Source organism: Erythranthe guttata, chromosome 8, assembly GCF_056151865.1.
Source record: "Erythranthe guttata isolate IM_541 chromosome 8, IM_541, whole genome shotgun sequence".
Taxonomy (NCBI): domain Eukaryota; kingdom Viridiplantae; phylum Streptophyta; class Magnoliopsida; order Lamiales; family Phrymaceae; genus Erythranthe; species Erythranthe guttata.
The window spans coordinates 22,261,579-22,279,017 of NC_142540.1; the positions used below are offsets into that span (position 1 = coordinate 22,261,579).

The 17,439-nt window shown below is 31.9% G+C and overlaps 2 protein-coding genes across 2 annotated transcripts; one reads left to right on the forward strand and one right to left on the reverse strand.

Moving 5' to 3' along the window:
• The first annotated feature begins 1,279 nt into the window (after positions 1 to 1,279).
• On the forward strand, positions 1,280 to 5,539 carry LOC105965072 (shaggy-related protein kinase eta). The gene is made up of 12 exons (XM_012989578.2): positions 1,280 to 1,639; positions 2,476 to 2,568; positions 2,693 to 2,752; positions 2,854 to 3,126; positions 3,267 to 3,341; positions 3,441 to 3,497; positions 4,018 to 4,158; positions 4,260 to 4,310; positions 4,388 to 4,483; positions 4,588 to 4,671; positions 4,794 to 4,895; positions 5,018 to 5,539. The coding sequence occupies exons 1-12, from the start codon at positions 1,469 to 1,471 to the stop codon at positions 5,120 to 5,122; spliced, it is 1,308 nt and encodes a 435-aa protein (XP_012845032.2). The 5' UTR covers positions 1,280 to 1,468; the 3' UTR covers positions 5,123 to 5,539.
• Positions 5,540 to 10,269: 4,730 nt separating this feature from the next.
• Positions 10,270 to 15,365, reverse strand: ASP1 (aspartate aminotransferase 1). The gene is made up of 10 exons (XM_012989584.2): positions 15,001 to 15,365; positions 14,576 to 14,661; positions 13,247 to 13,453; positions 13,001 to 13,106; positions 12,753 to 12,857; positions 12,443 to 12,615; positions 11,689 to 11,848; positions 11,047 to 11,142; positions 10,850 to 10,944; positions 10,270 to 10,745 (listed from the first exon to the last, which is right to left on the reverse strand). The coding sequence occupies exons 1-10, from the start codon at positions 15,184 to 15,186 to the stop codon at positions 10,673 to 10,675; spliced, it is 1,287 nt and encodes a 428-aa protein (XP_012845038.1). The 5' UTR covers positions 15,187 to 15,365; the 3' UTR covers positions 10,270 to 10,672.
• Between the last annotated feature and the right edge of the window lie 2,074 nt (positions 15,366 to 17,439).

Sequence of the window (17,439 nt, forward strand, 5' to 3'; positions counted from 1 at the left end):
TTTTAGAATTCATATAGACTCCATGAAATATATAAATTTAGTAACTCATTGAGATGTGGTAAATTTATGACTAATCTTTGAAGACTTCACAAATAAATAATTCTTTTTGTAGGATAATTTTTTTCTTTAGAATTTATATATATTCCATTGAATATATACATTTAGTAACTCATTGATTTAGTAACTCATTGATAGTGATATACATACGTGACATGGAATCTACAGAGACTTCATGAAAATGATTATATTATTATTTTCTTGATCTTGCTAAAAATTGATATTATAATTTCTTTTCTTTAACTTTTCTTTTCTTTGAGCTCATTCAGTTACCGCTATTAGATCCTACTGATTAAAGAAGTTCAGTCGTCAAGATTCATATTTATTTTAATCTAAAAAACCAAACATCTAATTAAATAATTAATTAATTAGTAAAAACATAATTCAAATTCATCTAATCCAATATGATTAACCAAACGAGCTAATATAAATATAATTTATGGTATTATTTTCTCATAGATCAATATAAAATGTTATACAATGTTATATTCAAAGCTTTAATTATATTCAAAGCTTTTTCTTGAGAAGATGTAGACTCTATGAATTATATTATCTTTAGTTTGACCAACTTTATTAATTTTAGTGATATTCTATTCTCAAATAGCGGCTCTTTATTTACACACTTTTTTTTTTAATAGTTGTTTTATCTTTTATAAGATAGTGAAAGAATACATACGATAATTCAATAATGTTTTTTTTTTTGATGAATAAGAACGATAATTCAATAATGTGACTACATTATGCAGTTCTGGAGTATTTTCCCCATCAAACAATTAATCTAAATTATATAAATCAATAACTATTAATTTACCGAATATTTAATATTTTATAATTGTTCACGGTCCAGCTTTATAAATTTATAAATAGATGTTTAACTCTAAATTTAAACTTAGTTCATCATATATGTTGTTCTTTTTTTCTTCTTTCTTGAGAAAAAAATATCTAATGTTATTTCAGTTAAACCATTTTATTGTATCGAAGTTGTCCAATGTTATAGTTGACTACATGTTCTTTTGTTAACAAAAATAAAAATAAAAATAAAATAAGAAACTAAGCCATTCTAAAGACGTACGTGTTCCCAATACTTTTTAGATCGAATTTGTCGCTTTTTAGATCGAATTTGTCGCATGTAATTAATCTAGTTAATATAATTTATAATCTACTATATATTCATTGAATGACTAATGACTGCATCCCCTGTGAACAAAGAAAAAGAAAAACTAGAAAGGAATGAATTTAAACTATACAGAAAAGTGAAGCCAATAAATAAAGCAAGAAAACATAGTAATAGTATTATATGAAACAATACAAAAATACACAACTGTTGAATAAAACATAAAAAAAAATAAAGTATTAAATACAGAGAGGAGAGAGAAAGAAGAGAGAGGAGAGAGAAACAGAAGAAAAGCACATGGCGTCGTTGCCGCTGGGACCTCAGCAGCATCACCATAATCCACCACCCGACCATCTTCATCTTCATCATCATCATAATGCTCTTGACCAAGCTCCACATCCTTCAGCTGCCGTGAAACTCGCCGCCGCCGCCGCCGCCGCAGCACCGCACAGTATGGACACTGAAAAGGTATTCCGTCTCTTCACCTCCTCCGTCATTTTCTTCTCCGATTCACGAAACCCTAGCTTTCTCCCCCTTTTTTTAAACTCGATCCAGCTCACTAGCTTCACTTATTTGATCGGTCGAAGTTTATCCGTGTCGATCTGAGAGTTTGTTGGGGTTTCGCAACTGTTTTTACTTGAGCTGGATTTTTCCTGCTAATGCATCCGGTTTAGATAACAATTGTTGATTTTTACTTGCGAGTATATCTATCCTTCATGGTTTATAGTTGGTAAAGTTTGCTATTTCCTTTTTTTTTTTTTTTTTTTGTTTTTTTCTTCTTGTGATTTGTTGAACTTTTTCTGTTTGCTTTCGGCATAAATACCGATGTATTTGCGCTCAGTCGATAAACGATATGCTAAATGATTGGTACTGGTTTCAACAATAGATCTTTGATGGTGTCTTATTTTCAGCAAAAGATGGTTTTGAAATTGAAGTAATTCAAACTTTGTTACTTTATTTGAGGTACCTTTAGCTGCTTTTCTTGAACTTTAAGCGAATGCAATGGTGAATTTGGTTTTGCTTCTTGTAGTGGGCTGATCGTTTATTCTCCTTCAAATAATAATAATAATAGTCCGCTTGTTTCCTTGTCAAGTTTTCTGGCATGTGATGCTTTCTTCAAAGCCATAGTTGGTAGTTTTCTTTCGGGGGTTGTGAGCATAGTATTTCTCTTAGGTAGTTGTTCTTTCCTCATTCCCTTATTTCACTTTTCCTTTAGGCGCTTTACGATATTGTTCGAAATTGAATTTTCCTGATCTATACGGTAATAATGTGAGGTCATATATGCTAATTTGGTTCTATTGCAGGAAATGGCAGCATCTGTGGTTGAGGGAAACGATCCACTCACTGGTCATATTATATCCACTACTATTGGCGGCAAAAACGGAGAGCCCAAACGGGTGGGTATTAAGGGAAATATAATTATATTAAGTTGCATTATGTTTATCGATAACTGGTTCCTTGTGTGGACTATCTATCCTTTTGAATCGGAGGTAAGAGTTATTTGTGGTGCTTTTTATGCAGACGATTAGTTACATGGCAGAGCGTGTTGTGGGTACAGGATCATTTGGAATAGTTTTTCAGGTACATCTAGTGATAGAGATCGAGTTCTGTTTGTTTTAACTTTTGGATTCTTTTTTTTTTTTCGTTTTTGGAGATAATCAATTGTAGCCATTCTTGTACAGGCAAAATGCTTGGAAACAGGAGAGACAGTGGCTATAAAGAAGGTTTTGCAGGACAGGCGGTATAAAAACCGTGAGCTGCAGTTAATGCGTTTGATGGATCATCCTAATGTGATTTCTCTGAAGCACTGTTTCTTCTCTACAACAACCAGAGACGAGCTTTTCCTTAATTTGGTTATGGACTACGTACCCGAGACTATGTACAAGGTCCTTAAGCATTATACCAATTCAAATCAACGGATGCCACTCATCTATGTCAAACTTTATACCTATCAGGTTGAATTTCTCTCTCTCTCTCTCTCTCTCTCTCTCTCTCTCTCTCTCTCTCTCTCTCTCTCTTTTTTTTTAATCTTCTCTAATTAATTCTTTCACAGTTCAATTGTTTGTAGCTCAACGTATTTGAATATCTGTTTCAGTTATTTAGGGGGCTTGCATATATGCACACGGTTGCTGGAGTGTCCCATAGGGATATAAAACCTCAAAATATTTTGGTAAGTGATTGCTTATTTCCTTTCCCTTGAGTTGAACTATTTGTTTGTTTGTCTCTTTTATTTTTGGTTATAAACGGAAATCGCGTGTGCTCTGTACAGGTTGATCCTCTTACACATCAGGTCAAGATTTGTGATTTTGGAAGTGCTAAAGTTCTTGTAAGTCAATGGCCTTGTTTTTCTTGGCTCTATCCTTGTTATATTCCTTCCAAAAGCTCCCTCGGTTTCAATGAGTCAAAGCTTCTTTCAAATGTGACTGCATGTACATGTGAATGTAGAGATGCCCACATTTATTTGTTTTTATTGCCCTCTAGATACAAAACACATTGACTACAATTTTTGTTGGTTTTTTTTCCAAACATCGAACTGGACTACACTTGATGACTGTGTGGATTCAAAATATCTTGTTAGTTTGTCTAGAGTACTCAGAGTCAAGAAGTAATAAGAGTCTGTGAGAATTACGGCTAGAATCGTTATTTGATTTTGAGTAATGAATTATGCCTTTGTTTATAAAGCTACAATATTACCGCAGGAGTGATTGGTTCATGTCATAATTTTGTTATGAATTTAATGTAATCCTGAGTTATTTAATGTCAGTATGACCATGCAATTTTACCTAGGCCTTGCCTTTTCAAATTTCACCATTCTTACGCTGAAAAATAATATTATCACTTATCAGGTAAAGGGTGAAGCTAATATATCCTACATTTGCTCTCGTTACTATCGTGCTCCAGAACTTATATTCGGTGCAACTGAATATACAACCTCAATTGATATTTGGTCAGCTGGTTGCGTCCTTGCCGAGCTACTTCTTGGACAGGTTTCTTTCATTTCTATTTTCTTGTCTTCATATATATATATATATATGTATGTATATTCTTACGGTTTGTTTGTGCAATGCACGATTTTGTTCCAATACAGCCTCTCTTCCCAGGAGAAAATGCAGTTGATCAACTTGTAGAGATTATCAAGGTGTGTGTACATAATTATGTGAGCAGAAAATGAGTGAAATTCCGTACCTATATTAATTGCATGACTTGTTCAAATAGGTTTTGGGTACCCCGACTAGAGAAGAAATCCGGTGCATGAATCCAAATTATAGTGATTTCAGATTTCCCCAGATTAAAGCCCATCCATGGCATAAGGTGTGATCACTTTGCCGTATAATTTAGTTTCTTTTACAATATGCTTTTTCAATTTATTTTTATATGACACTTTTTTTCTTTTCCTTTCTCTTTTGTTGTGTTAGGTTTTTCATAAGAGGATGCCTCCAGAGGCCATTGATCTTGCGTCACGGTTACTTCACTACTCACCAAATCTTCGCTGCACAGCTGTATATTTCAATTTTTATTGCTCCTTTTAAGCTCCATACATTTTTTTTTGTTTTTTGTAATAATAATATGCAATATTCGCTCATTTTTAATTGACGAACTCGATATTTTTTTCTCGGTGCAGCTAGAAGCATGCGCACATCCTTTCTTTGATGAGCTTCGCGAGCCGAATGCGCGCCTTCCAAATGGCCGTCCTTTCCCTCCTCTTTTCAACTTTAAGCAGGAAGTATGCTTTCTAATTCCTCCTCTTTCGTTTTGTTTTTTAATTTTAATTCTAGTGAAATGCTTTATTGTATTAAACTATATAAAATGGTTTATTTAACACGAGAATGATTTTGGGGATGGCAGTTGAACGGAAGTTATCCAGAGCTGATGAACAAGTTGATACCCGAACATATCCGAAGGCAAGCTGGTCTCACTTTTCCTTTTCCCCATCCTGCTGCCGGGACTTGATTTATCACTTTATCGAATATCGAATTTGTGTAGCCAATTAAAAAAGGCTATAACAAAAATGTGTATGCACATAGTGGCTTGGCTTGTTCCCCCCTCCCCCCTTTTTTCTTTCGGTTGTTGTTAACAGCAAAAGTTGGCGTGTGTGTACATCTATTTCATCGTACCTGAACAAAGTTTCATCGCTTCTGTACATCTGTTTTTGGTTGAAACGCGCAAAAAAAAGAAAAGGATTCCGATATGTGTAGGTACGTGCTAATGTCATGGTGAACCTCTTAAACAGCATAGCAGCAGGATTTCAGTTTTTTTTTTCACTTTCCTTTTTGTGTTTTTGTATCACTACTTGTTTCTATGTTATCTAGTACTGTATTTGGAATACCATCCATTCAAGTTGTAATGTGTATCCTATTATTATTATTATTATTATTTCAACTTCTGATTTTAGCTCATTTTTGTTTTGTTTTATGGGTTAATCACAAAAAGGCGGGCACTTCATTAAAAGAGGGACATTCAATTTTTTTGTCTTTCAAATAAATTCAGCTAATTCAAACTTATTTGCTAATAAGAAAAATCCTTTTATATATACCAAGATTACCCTCAATTCATTGAAACTCAATTCAACTCCAATTTCATGATTTATACACCAATTTAGCCAAATTTCATCACTTAATCAATTTTGACCCCAATTTTGACCCGCTACCATCGAAGACCGCCATTCCCCGGCGTTGACTTTTTTTTTTTTTTTTTTTTTTTTGTAATTTTGTTTTTTCTTGAAAAAATATTTTAATTAATATTATTGTCTTGGCTGCTAAATTACTGTCTTGGCTGCTAAATTACTGTCTCCAGCAGTTGTTTAACTGTCGGAGCCAGTAATTTAACTGTTAATTGACTTTTTCTTTTCTTTAAAAATATTTTAATTAATATTACTGTCTTTGCTGCTAAATTACTATCTCCAGCAGTTATTTAACTGTCGGAGACAATAATTGAACTATTAATTGATTTTTTTTTAAATCTTTTAATTAATATTACTGTATTCGTTGCTAAACTACTGTCTCCAGCAGTTATTTAACTGTCGGAGACAGTAATTTAACTGTTAATTGACTTTTTCATTCTTAAAAAAATATTTTTAATTAATATTACTGTATTCGTTGCTAAATTACTGTCTCCAGCAGTTATTTAACGGTCGGAGACAATAATTTAACTGTTAATTGACCTTTTTTTCTTTTGAAATTTTTTTTCTTAAAAAAATATTGAATTAATATTACTGCCTTGGCTGCTAAATTACTGTCTCCAACAGTAATTTAACTGTCTTAGACAATAATATTAATAATATTACTGTTCGGGAAAATAATATTCATAATATTACTGTCCCAAACAGTAATATTACTGTCTGAGACAGTAATTTAGTAGCCAAGACAGTAATATTAATTAAAATATTTTTTTCTAATAAAAATAAAATCAAAAAAAAAAAAGTCAACGCCGGAGACCGGCGGTCAACGGTGGTTGACCGGCCGAAAAAAAAAAGTGAATGCCGGAATCTGGCTGGAAAAAAAAAATTCAGAAAAAAAATATTTTCTGAAAAAAAAATATTTTGGGGTAAATATGATATATTTGTTTAAATCCGGGGTCAATGTGACTAAGGAAGTTAGAGCATAATAGATGGAATGGATAAAAATTATATTATGGACGCTATTTTAGACTAAAGACATGAGAATGAGTTTAATTAAAAGATTTTTTTTTATGGACCAATATACATTTAAATCTCATGTGATCGGCCTTTTTGCCATTCGCCCTTGTTTTATTAATATACATGAATTATTATACTGGTGAAACTATGGACTAAAAAGAACACATGTGATGCCATTTCTCAAGATTAAGCAATGTTCGGACTTTTATATTAAGCCTGAATTGCATTTTGCATCCTAAAAATGTAGATTTTTTGATACCTTTTCAAATTAAATAGATACCTATACAATTGCTGTTATTATTATTTATGAGGACTTCACTAGGGTGAGACTATCTGTATTCTAAACTTATATGACATATACATTTATTACCATTAATTTTTTAAGATTAAATTTGGACCATAGAAAAATAACATGGCTTAGGGCATCTCCAACCTTGAGTGGTAAAAAATGGGATGCTATATCTATTTTAGCTAACAAATAGTGTTTTAACAACTCATTTTCTACCATTCACTCCAATCATGTAATGTATAATTTACCATTCTATTATATTTTATTATTTGTTGAATATTTATTATTTTAACTTTCTACTTTTTGCCACCAAAAACCTATTATTTTAATATTATTTCTTACACCATTTGTGAATAGTTGAAAGCTATGTATAGCATTCCTCTCTCCTCCTTTAGCATGTGAGCTAAATTTTAGCTTACCCATTGGAGATGATTTTTTTCTATTTACAAGAGGTAAAAGCTATATTTTAACTTTTAACTCTCCATATTCATCATGGTTGGAGATAGGGATGGCAGCGGAGCGGGTACCCTCGAAAAAGTGCAATACCAGACCATTACCATTTAATATAGCTCAAACCATGACCATACCAAACCCATTTAAAAAGTTCATGGAAAAACCAGAACCATTACCGCGAATATCCGGGTACCCACGGGTACCCATTTACCATTTAAATTACGGTAATAAAAAATAACTTTGGGTCCGATAACGTTTAAGTAACTCTCAGAAAAGAGGAAGAAAAAAAGAAAAGAGAAAAAAAAATATATCCTCCCTAAATTATTTAATACTTTATTTAAAATTTTGTCAAAATATCTTTTTTATTCATATTTTGTTGAATATATATATATATATATATATATATATATATATATATATATATATATATATATATATATATATATATATATATATATATATATATATATATATATATATATATATATATATATATATATATTAAATGGTCGGGTACCCATGACCGTGAAGGTAAAACCAGAACCATACCAAAACCATGACGGTTTTCTTTTCTCATACCAAAACCATTACCAAACCCTAATGGTTTCGGTAACGGGTTTTAAACGGAGCGGATACCCGTGGATAGCTACCGGTTCGGATTTTTTTGCCATCCCTAGTTGGAGATGCTCTTATGTTCTAAAACATAAAGTACTTTACCAAATTATCCTTCGAATATTTTTTTTATTAAATCAATATAAAGTAGATTAACATTAAATTATCTAATTTACCCCCTACTATATTTTAATTAAATAATTAATTTAAATTAATTGTGACCGAGTTTTATTTGATAAATAATCGAAAAAAATGCATTCATTAGGAATATAGAACTTGTGACATCTTAGTACATCGTCACTCCGAGCCATCCAAGCAGATTAAGTTGTTATGATATATTTAACCATAATTGTATATATCGGTAAATACAATATAAAATGATAATAAATGTAAGTATTTAAATACTGTTAAATAAAATATTAATTGCGGCATTCACTATTATTAAATGATATTAAATAAATTATTAACAACTTTAATATAATAAAGTTTGAAAAATATAAAGAATTGCGGTTCAATACGCCAAACATCTATCATCAATTATATAATATTAGAAATATTAATAAACTCCACCATTTAAAAATGTAAAGACTGCTCAATTAAATATAAAAAAATGCATAACTTAATCGAAACTCACTTATGTTATTAAATCGATAGTGTGACAAATCCAAATAAAAATAAAACTAGTACTTCACCCGTGCGTTGCACGAAGGTTAATTTCAAAATGAGAAAAAATAGTAGTACGTAAACGACTATTTCTTTATAACAACACCAATTCAAATAAAACAAAACGGAAGGAAATTTAAAAAAAAAACATAAACTTTATCTCCTAATTGAGAGTTATATCATATGAAAATAAATTAAATATTAGAAAGAAGAATACGCGAAGCCCGCAAAACACGATATGAAGATTAAGTAAAATTATTTAAAACATATGGTATAGGTCTCTTTCATGAATAGAATTTACTACACTATGTGAATAGTCAGCAAAATAACTAACTTAACAACAAACACGGTAGCATAGATGAAACACAATAGACATTCAAACAACCTGCAAGTTTATCACTAACGGCGTTCAATTAGTGAAGCACATTACTCAAACAACAATACAACTTATAAATATTGCAAAAGTGATAAAATGCATACGCCACTACCAATACTGATACCAACCTTGATATCAATACCAATACCACAACTGATACGAATATAGATTCTAATACTCACTAATAATGATACTAATATTGATACTCATAGTGATATTAATCCTAATACTAATATAAATACTAATACTAATACAAATACTAATACTAATATTAATATTAATACCAATAAAAATACAAATATTAATACTAAAACTAATACTAATACAAATACTAATACTAATACTAATACTAATACTAATATTAATACTAATACTAATACTAATATTAATACTAATACTAATACATATGCATATACTGATACTGATACTGATACTGATACTAATATTAATACTAATAATATACTAATACTAATAATGATAGTACTAATACATACAATGATACTGATACTAATACTAATACTCATACTGAAACTAAACTCGAAGATGGAGTGATATATGGGATTTGTATAAAAAAAAAAAAATTGTTGAACTTATATTACTTATTTTGATCAAAAAACCTATGCATATATTCATCTAACAACTTGGATTTCCATCTATATGAGTTTGGAATAAGGGTTGTTCAGCCAATTACACCTTTATTATTTTATTTTATCGGTGGGATGATTTTAATACCGAAACTCCTTTTAAACTGTGGTTAATGATTATAGTATACCGCGTGTGTACACATAAATAAAGGGAATTTGTTTTGAGCAGCAAATATGTGGATGACTTTGACCACAACTATTTTTTTTTTCTTTTTACTTTCTAGAGCGAACAAGAAAGAATAACTCTTTAATCCTTAATGTCGTGAATCGTGATCACTATGTAAAAATTGGAAAAATTTGCTGAGAGTCCCTAAAAAATATTCGGTTCAAAGGGCAGTGGATATTTCTCATTTCGATTAAAAAAAAAAAAAAAAAAAAAAAGAAAAGTTGAATTGGACTTTGGCCAATCAAACAATATCAAGGACATGATGGTAATATTTCTTGACCATATTTTCAAATGCAACTTTCTGTTACAATTGTAATAAATGGAGTGTTCTGTGACAATATCAATGCAACTTCACCACTCCCAATTTCTTAAGCATCTAGTAGTCCAACAAACTCTTCAACTGCAAAAGCAGAAGCCAATCTTAATAATTGTGCACTAAATCAAGAGAGTCACGAGTCGTCGTCACCTTATTGAAGGTCTAATACCTCTTCGATACTCGGTCAACAACCAAGGACTTATTATATATTGTTCTTCATGAATATGTTATTTTTTTTTATTGGGATTCAAAATTCAACCGAAGTACGTCTCTAGGAATATATAAAGCCTCCAAGAATGGTGTATTCTGTATTCTTTTTTGGGCCTCCCTACACAAGCAACGAGTTTCTAAGATGATTTGGTGACTTCATGTATAGCTTTTGCCAAGTAACCGACATTGCCTGTAGTCACTCCAGCCATACTGTAATAATCATAAGAATACAATCAGGAATAGTTGCATATTCAACCCGAAAAAAAAAAATAATAAAATAAAAGGGAAAAGGAAAATCGTAAGATGATGTTTACCTAATGCGTCCGTTGCGAGTCATGTAAATGTGAAATTCATTAGTCAGTCGATCTACTTGTTCAGGTGTCATTCCACTATAGCAAAACATGCCAATCTGCAATCAATACACAATTCTTATGACCTTCATGATGTGATGAAATTTTAATAAATTGAAGAGACCAAAAAAAAATAGTAAATAAAGATAAATTGCAAAAACCTGCTTTGTTACGTGCTCCCATGAAAGAGGCGAACCCAAGTTTTCAAGATTTTCTCGTAGAGCGGTTCTCATTCCAATGATGCGATCAGCCATTCCCTGGAGGTAACAATTAAGAGAGATTAAATAGCCAGTCTTGAACAACTAGAAAATAGTTAAAAAATGTGAGTGCTAAATATTTGAAGGCTATAAACAAGTCGTTTTGTTTTCAAATCATCCTCAAGAACAAAATGTCTGTTTGGCTGAATATAGTTCCAAATAAAACCTAAAAGGTGAGCTGAAGATCATCGGAGAAAAAGATTAACCAAAAGTTCCGAGATTTGATTGACTGCAGTTTTTGCTATGCCTTTTAAACGTAACTAATCTATGACAGAAAAGGTTTCAAGTAAAAAGTAAGGCTTTAAATTGGATTAAACATTAATCCGACACTTGAAAAATGAAGTTCCTTATTTCATTTTCTCCGGTGTTTTTCATCAGTAACCTGATATCAGATATGAAATAAAACCGTACCAGAAATAATTTACATTTGATCAGCATATTTAGGATTAGTTAAACAGCTGAAGTCAAACAACCAAATTATGCATGCTTCTATATGTACCGCAGAGAGAGCAAAATATAATACGACAAAAGAAGTAAGTAACTTACTTTTACTTCCTTGAGCCACAAGTTTTTCAACTCAGGATCACCAAGAATGGTGGATACTATGAGGGCACCATGAACAGGTGGATTACTGTACATTGGTCTTGCAAGCTGCTGTAACTGACTTTTCACTGCCACAGCCTGTTTCTCATCCTCGCAAACCACACTGAAACAACGATAGAACGTATCAACTTCAGTAGCATGATTTTATGTCTTGTTTTATCAGGGTAGATCTTAAAACATTAGAGAGAGAGCAACACTTGTAGACTTTCATGCTTATATGCAAACGTATGAAGGCATGCATGCATCTTTGATTGCAATTACAGAAATATGATTAGCAGTCAACATTTCAAAAGGATCATATGCATATCTAATTTATATGAGAATTAGGTGGTGTTTTCAAAACAACTTAAAATAAGTTGTTTTAAGCTATTTTTTTAAAAGCACCCCTAGACCTACTTTTTTCTATTTAAGTTGATTTTCTACCATATTTGCAAACACCCTCCACTTTTACAAATAAACACTAAATACCTAATTAACTCATAATCACTAACTTCTGCTTTGAAATGAGCTTTTGCAAACACCACCTTGAGCACCTTAGCACCGACTGCTCGAGCATTGGCTTTTTAGTGGTTTCTGATGTTCATACTAATCAAATAGACTAGCACATAAAGTAGGCCCAATCGTGAGAATACGCATGACAACATTGATAAAAAGCGCCTTGTAATATCAACTTTGAAGATCTAGTTAGAGATAGAACCTGAGGCAACCAACTCTCTGGCCATAAAGTCCCATATTCTTTGCATACGACTGAGAACATCCTATCTGATGTCCGTCCTCAAGAAAAATGCGAATCGATTTGGCATCCCTTTCTGGATCACCACTAGCAAAACCTTGATATGCCATGTCAAAGAATGCAAAATGCCCTTTTACCTGAAGATTTTAAACATTACCGCACTAGTAAATAAAACGGTACGTAATGTTGTATAATTGATAATACATGATTAATGTTATGCCAAAGTATTATTAATATACGAAAACCAAGAAAAAAAAAGAATAAGAGATGAGACCTTGAACTGGTATGAGATCTCCTTCCACTGTTCTTCCGTAGGATCCACTCCAGTTGGATTATGAGCACAAGCATGAAGCAGAAAGAAAGATCCATTTGGTGCATTCTGTGACACACACATGCAATAAAAGATTATTAAAAAAACCAAAGAGAGAACAAGAAAGAAAACATTAAGCATCTATTTAAGTAAAATCCTATATAGCAAATAAGAAATTAAACTCTCTTCCAGGTTACCAAATTGGTTTCTACCTTTATGTCATCCATCATCGAAGCAAAGTCCAAACCCTTCGTTTCTGGATGATAGTAGTGGAATGTTCTCTGGGGGACATTGGCATCTCTCCAGATGTTGTGATGGCTGTCAAAATACGATATAAAATTACGAATACATTACAGAAACAAAGAGTATGAATCAATAGTAGCATCATAAATTCAAGAAAATATAACTTCATAGAGAATTATACACATGAGCAAACTAATTTGGGAACAAATACTAACTTGGACCAGGTGGGAACTGGAATGTAGACATGAGAATCGGGGGAAAAACGCTTTTGGAAGTCTGCAAAGAGCCTGCATGCACCGGTTCCCGATAGAGCTTGCACTGCTGCAATTCTCTTATCTTTAATCAAATCAGAATTATCACCATAAGCCAGCTTTAAGGTCTCCTCGACCATTTTCACACTTCCTCCCATGGGAAGATATTCCCTGAACCAGAGCTTGTTGATTAAAATTGAGGAAGTTCAACTAAAATCAGAATTGAAAAACAAGCAGCAACACAAAAGAGAAACTGTATTTGGTGCCTAACATATAAACTTACGTTCTTTCGAAACATTATTAGGGGATTATAGTGACATAATCATTGCACTGCTATGGCCCAAAGAGTTCCATTCAGATTTTCAAGGTTAATTTCACTTTGTTCTATCATTTCAGGGTTTCGATTTAACAACTATTCAAAAGGCCTGCATTTTTTTACGGACGTAGTACATTCTTATTGCTTATTGCTTTTGTCAACATAGAAATACACAAGAGCAATATTTTCAGCTGATATGAATGCAAAGACTATCCGTGGTGCAGCTCGGGCTTCACAATAACAAAATAACCAAGCATTTGTTTGAACTTGATGCAATGTAGGACTCGTTTTCCTAAAATCAACTTATTCTTCTAATTAAATTAAATCCAGAAAACTTATTCTTCTAATTCGTAAGCCTATTTACTATTCCTCACATGTTCATCACTAATATCAATTTTATTTTCTCAAATCTAGCAAATTTTGAGTGAGAAAGATATGATAAAGAAAGACCAAACCTAATTATAATGGTCTGAAAAACAGAGGAAAATACCACAGGGGAATCTATACCCACTATAGCTGCTGAAAAGAGGGAATCAGAATAGCAAGTGGGATAAGAATACATTAAAAGATGGGGGGACCACTGCATATCCACAACTTGGAAAAAAAAGCATTGAAATGCACATTACATTAAGAGGGCCGCTTTTCCTGACCCTCTCTATATTCTCTACTACCTAACAACTACTTCTCACATAAATGTGAACTTCTTGATGGACCCATCAAATACTACATATTCCTACAAAACACACCGCTATCAAATACCATTATCATCAGTTATGTTGTATCCAGCACATAATTCTATAATAGATGTAAAGCATAGAAAGTTCACACATAAAATGAATTATGATTTATGATTTATGAATACTGTACTGAGTAGAAAGAAAAGATAAATAAATAAAAAAAGAATAATAATACTATTCAGCTTTTTGCGATGAAAAAAGAAGTTGATCAAATGTAAACGGAAAGAGAAAATAAATTACATGTTCAAATTGCCGCCGATTCTTCTCTCGGCTTCTCTGACGCAATTCAGCACCACCGGTTTTCCATTATCATCACGATACGCACCCTTTTGTCACCAAAACAATCACGCACGCAACACACAGCAGAAATAAAAAATTAAAAAAAAAAATAAAAATCAGCAAAAATCTTCAATTGAGCTGTAAATTGAAGAACACGATGCATATATATAGGAGCGAATTAATTCGCATGCAGTAGTCACAAAATTCAACCGAAATATATCAAATCAAATTTTCTAGCTCAGCCAGGAGAACAAACATATCAAATCAAATTTAAAAAAAAAAAAAAATAATGAAGGATTTCGAAGAATTTCAGCAAAAACAAGAGAAATTTTTCCAGGAATCGTGAAAAAATGAAAACAATGAAGCGGAAATGAAACAGTACTCACAACGCCGACATTGACTTTGTGGGGACTAGGATCGGCGAGGAAAGCTTCGCTGACGCCGAGGATCGGATCCTTGGGAGCAGGCTCCACGTGTCGCCACCACGCCGTGGACATGGATCTCGTTGCTCCGACCACGGAGGAGTACTTAGATAGTCGACCCGAACAACCGACCCGAATCAGGTGCGCCATTAATTGATATAGAAAAATAAAAGCAAAGGTGTTTTTGTGTGTGTGTGTGTGTGTGTTTGTGTGTGTGTGTGTTGGTGTGGGGAGCAAAATGTGAAGGAGCAACTCGGCGGAATGCGGAAATCTTACTTTAATACTTCTTTTTTTTTTTTTGTCTTGAAATGCGTAATTTGAGAGTTCGGCGGTTCAAGTGTAAGGACAAAGTTGCCCATTATTTTATTTCGGCTTATTTTATTTTATTTTCTGTTTTGGAAAAGTCTTTGCTGTTAATTAGGGGTGGAAAGTTTAATTAAATTATTTATTTGACTTCCAATGCCATGGGATTACTGTTAATTACAGGTGGAAAGTTTAATTAAATTATTATTTTATTCAGTTCCAATGACGTGAGATTTCTGTTAATTCAATTTTGATTTCCAATGATTTTGATTCAACCATTTAAATTCTCAATGCTGTTCTTTTTTTGTTTTTTAAGGAACTAGTACCTGACACGTGCGTGGTTTATGAATTTTCTAAATTATTAGATTATTTTATATCAGTAAATTCACACTTACAAACTACACTATCAATTTATATTTGCTCCCATATTTTTTATGTATTGTTTTGCGTTTAGCCAAATTTTCAAATTCAAACTAAAATATATTTAAAATTATATATTTGAATTGAGACCGTATTAATAAAATTGAAATAATTTTTAGCACCACCAATTTATTATAAAATACGAACCTCTTGATACCTTATTCCCGTAACACAGTTTTCAGTTTCATATCACCATCATATATAACCACCTAAGCAAATTGCAAATACGTATATTCAATTATTCATTATTCAATTTGAACCAGTTCAGCATATATTTGAGTACTGCTTAGAAGGGTGCTGGCAATGGGTGTAATATATTTGTTAATTGAGTTCCAAATATTGAAGTTGTTAATATTTTTATTTCGGAAGATAGCTTCATTTCGAGCATTTTCCACATAAGCCAAAAAATGACAGCAATTTTATTACAAATAAAGCTTTCATGAGAAATTCTATAAAATAGAATACAAAAATGATTATCAACTAGATTATTGACTCGTGATTTTTTTTTGTATATAGGTCCAAAGATTGGACATTCGAAACACAAGCGAAATGAAGTTTCAGGTTGCATGTTGAGGGCAAAAATTGTTATTCAAGTTTTTTAGGCTCCAGATATCATTGTTCTATAAATCGGCCGAGGCAGCCGATTAATCGATCTCCGAGATGGAGGCGGTCCCAAACCTTTACGGTTTTAGTGTAAATGTTTGAAAAATCGGTTTTTTGCCTGTGAGGCGGTTTTAGGCGGTCTGAGACGGTGAAATCTTTAAGGCGGGTCAAACTCAGTGGCAAAAATCGGCCAAAAATCGGTCAAAAATCGGTTTTTTTTTTTAATTCAAAATAAAAGTTGGAATTTTAATTAAAAAAAAAGAGTTTATGTTTTATTTTGTTTATGTTAACTGTTACTAATTAATTGTTAAAGAACTAATGATGTATGCTAGAAATGTTCAAGAATAAATGTAAATTCAAAAAAATTGCATTTTTATTTATAATTTATAAGGATATTTATGTATTATGATCGTATTATTATTAAATTTTTATTATGTTATTAAGATATATATACATGATGTAGATGTAACTATATCTAAATATCTTTTTATATATGTTTTGAGTATTTATAAATAATATCTAAAAATATATTATATTAAATTTTAAAAATCGATTTATTTCCGATTTATCACCGATTAATCACTGCCACACCGATTAATCGTGAGTCGGTGCCTGACCGCCTCCGATCCGATTATCGCTTTTTACAACCTTGCCATATATTATTCCAAGGAAGGAAAGGGCCAAAATTACAAATACCCTTATTAAGGATCTATAATTACTCACTCTTAATGGTGAATAAACTATTTTTTTATTAAAAGCCCATTTGAAAGAGTCCATGTAGTTGTAGGAATGTGGAGTAAGTTGCAAATATTATGGAGATGATAAATTCAAGAATAAGATGTTGAATCTTAGACTAACCCCATTATAGAGTAAAATGATTGATAAGATGAGAAACAACAAGAGTTAGTCAGTTCATGAGCGATATTCATAACATAATCAACAATTAAAAAATTATCGATCCATTTATCAAACCACACATTAATGCTTTCACCATTTCCAACAATCCAAAAGCGATACTTTTTGATGTATGGAATAATTTTGTGTATATTCTTGTAACAACAAAATTCTTATCTGCGA

Coding starts and splice junctions, on each gene's coding strand:
- LOC105965072 (XM_012989578.2), top strand. CDS start 1,469: ATGGCGTCGTTGCCGCTGGGACCTCAGCAGCATCACCATAATCCACCA. Junction 2,569..2,692: donor AAAACGGAGAGCCCAAACGG/GTGGGTATTAAG, acceptor CTTTTTATGCAG/ACGATTAGTTACATGGCAGA. Junction 3,127..3,266: donor TCAAACTTTATACCTATCAG/GTTGAATTTCTC, acceptor TATCTGTTTCAG/TTATTTAGGGGGCTTGCATA.
- ASP1 (XM_012989584.2), bottom strand. CDS start 15,186: ATGGCGCACCTGATTCGGGTCGGTTGTTCGGGTCGACTATCTAAGTAC. Junction 13,107..13,246: donor CCAGTTCCCACCTGGTCCAA/GTTAGTATTTGT, acceptor GTATTTTGACAG/CCATCACAACATCTGGAGAG. Junction 12,616..12,752: donor AGATCTCATACCAGTTCAAG/GTCTCATCTCTT, acceptor TAAAATCTTCAG/GTAAAAGGGCATTTTGCATT.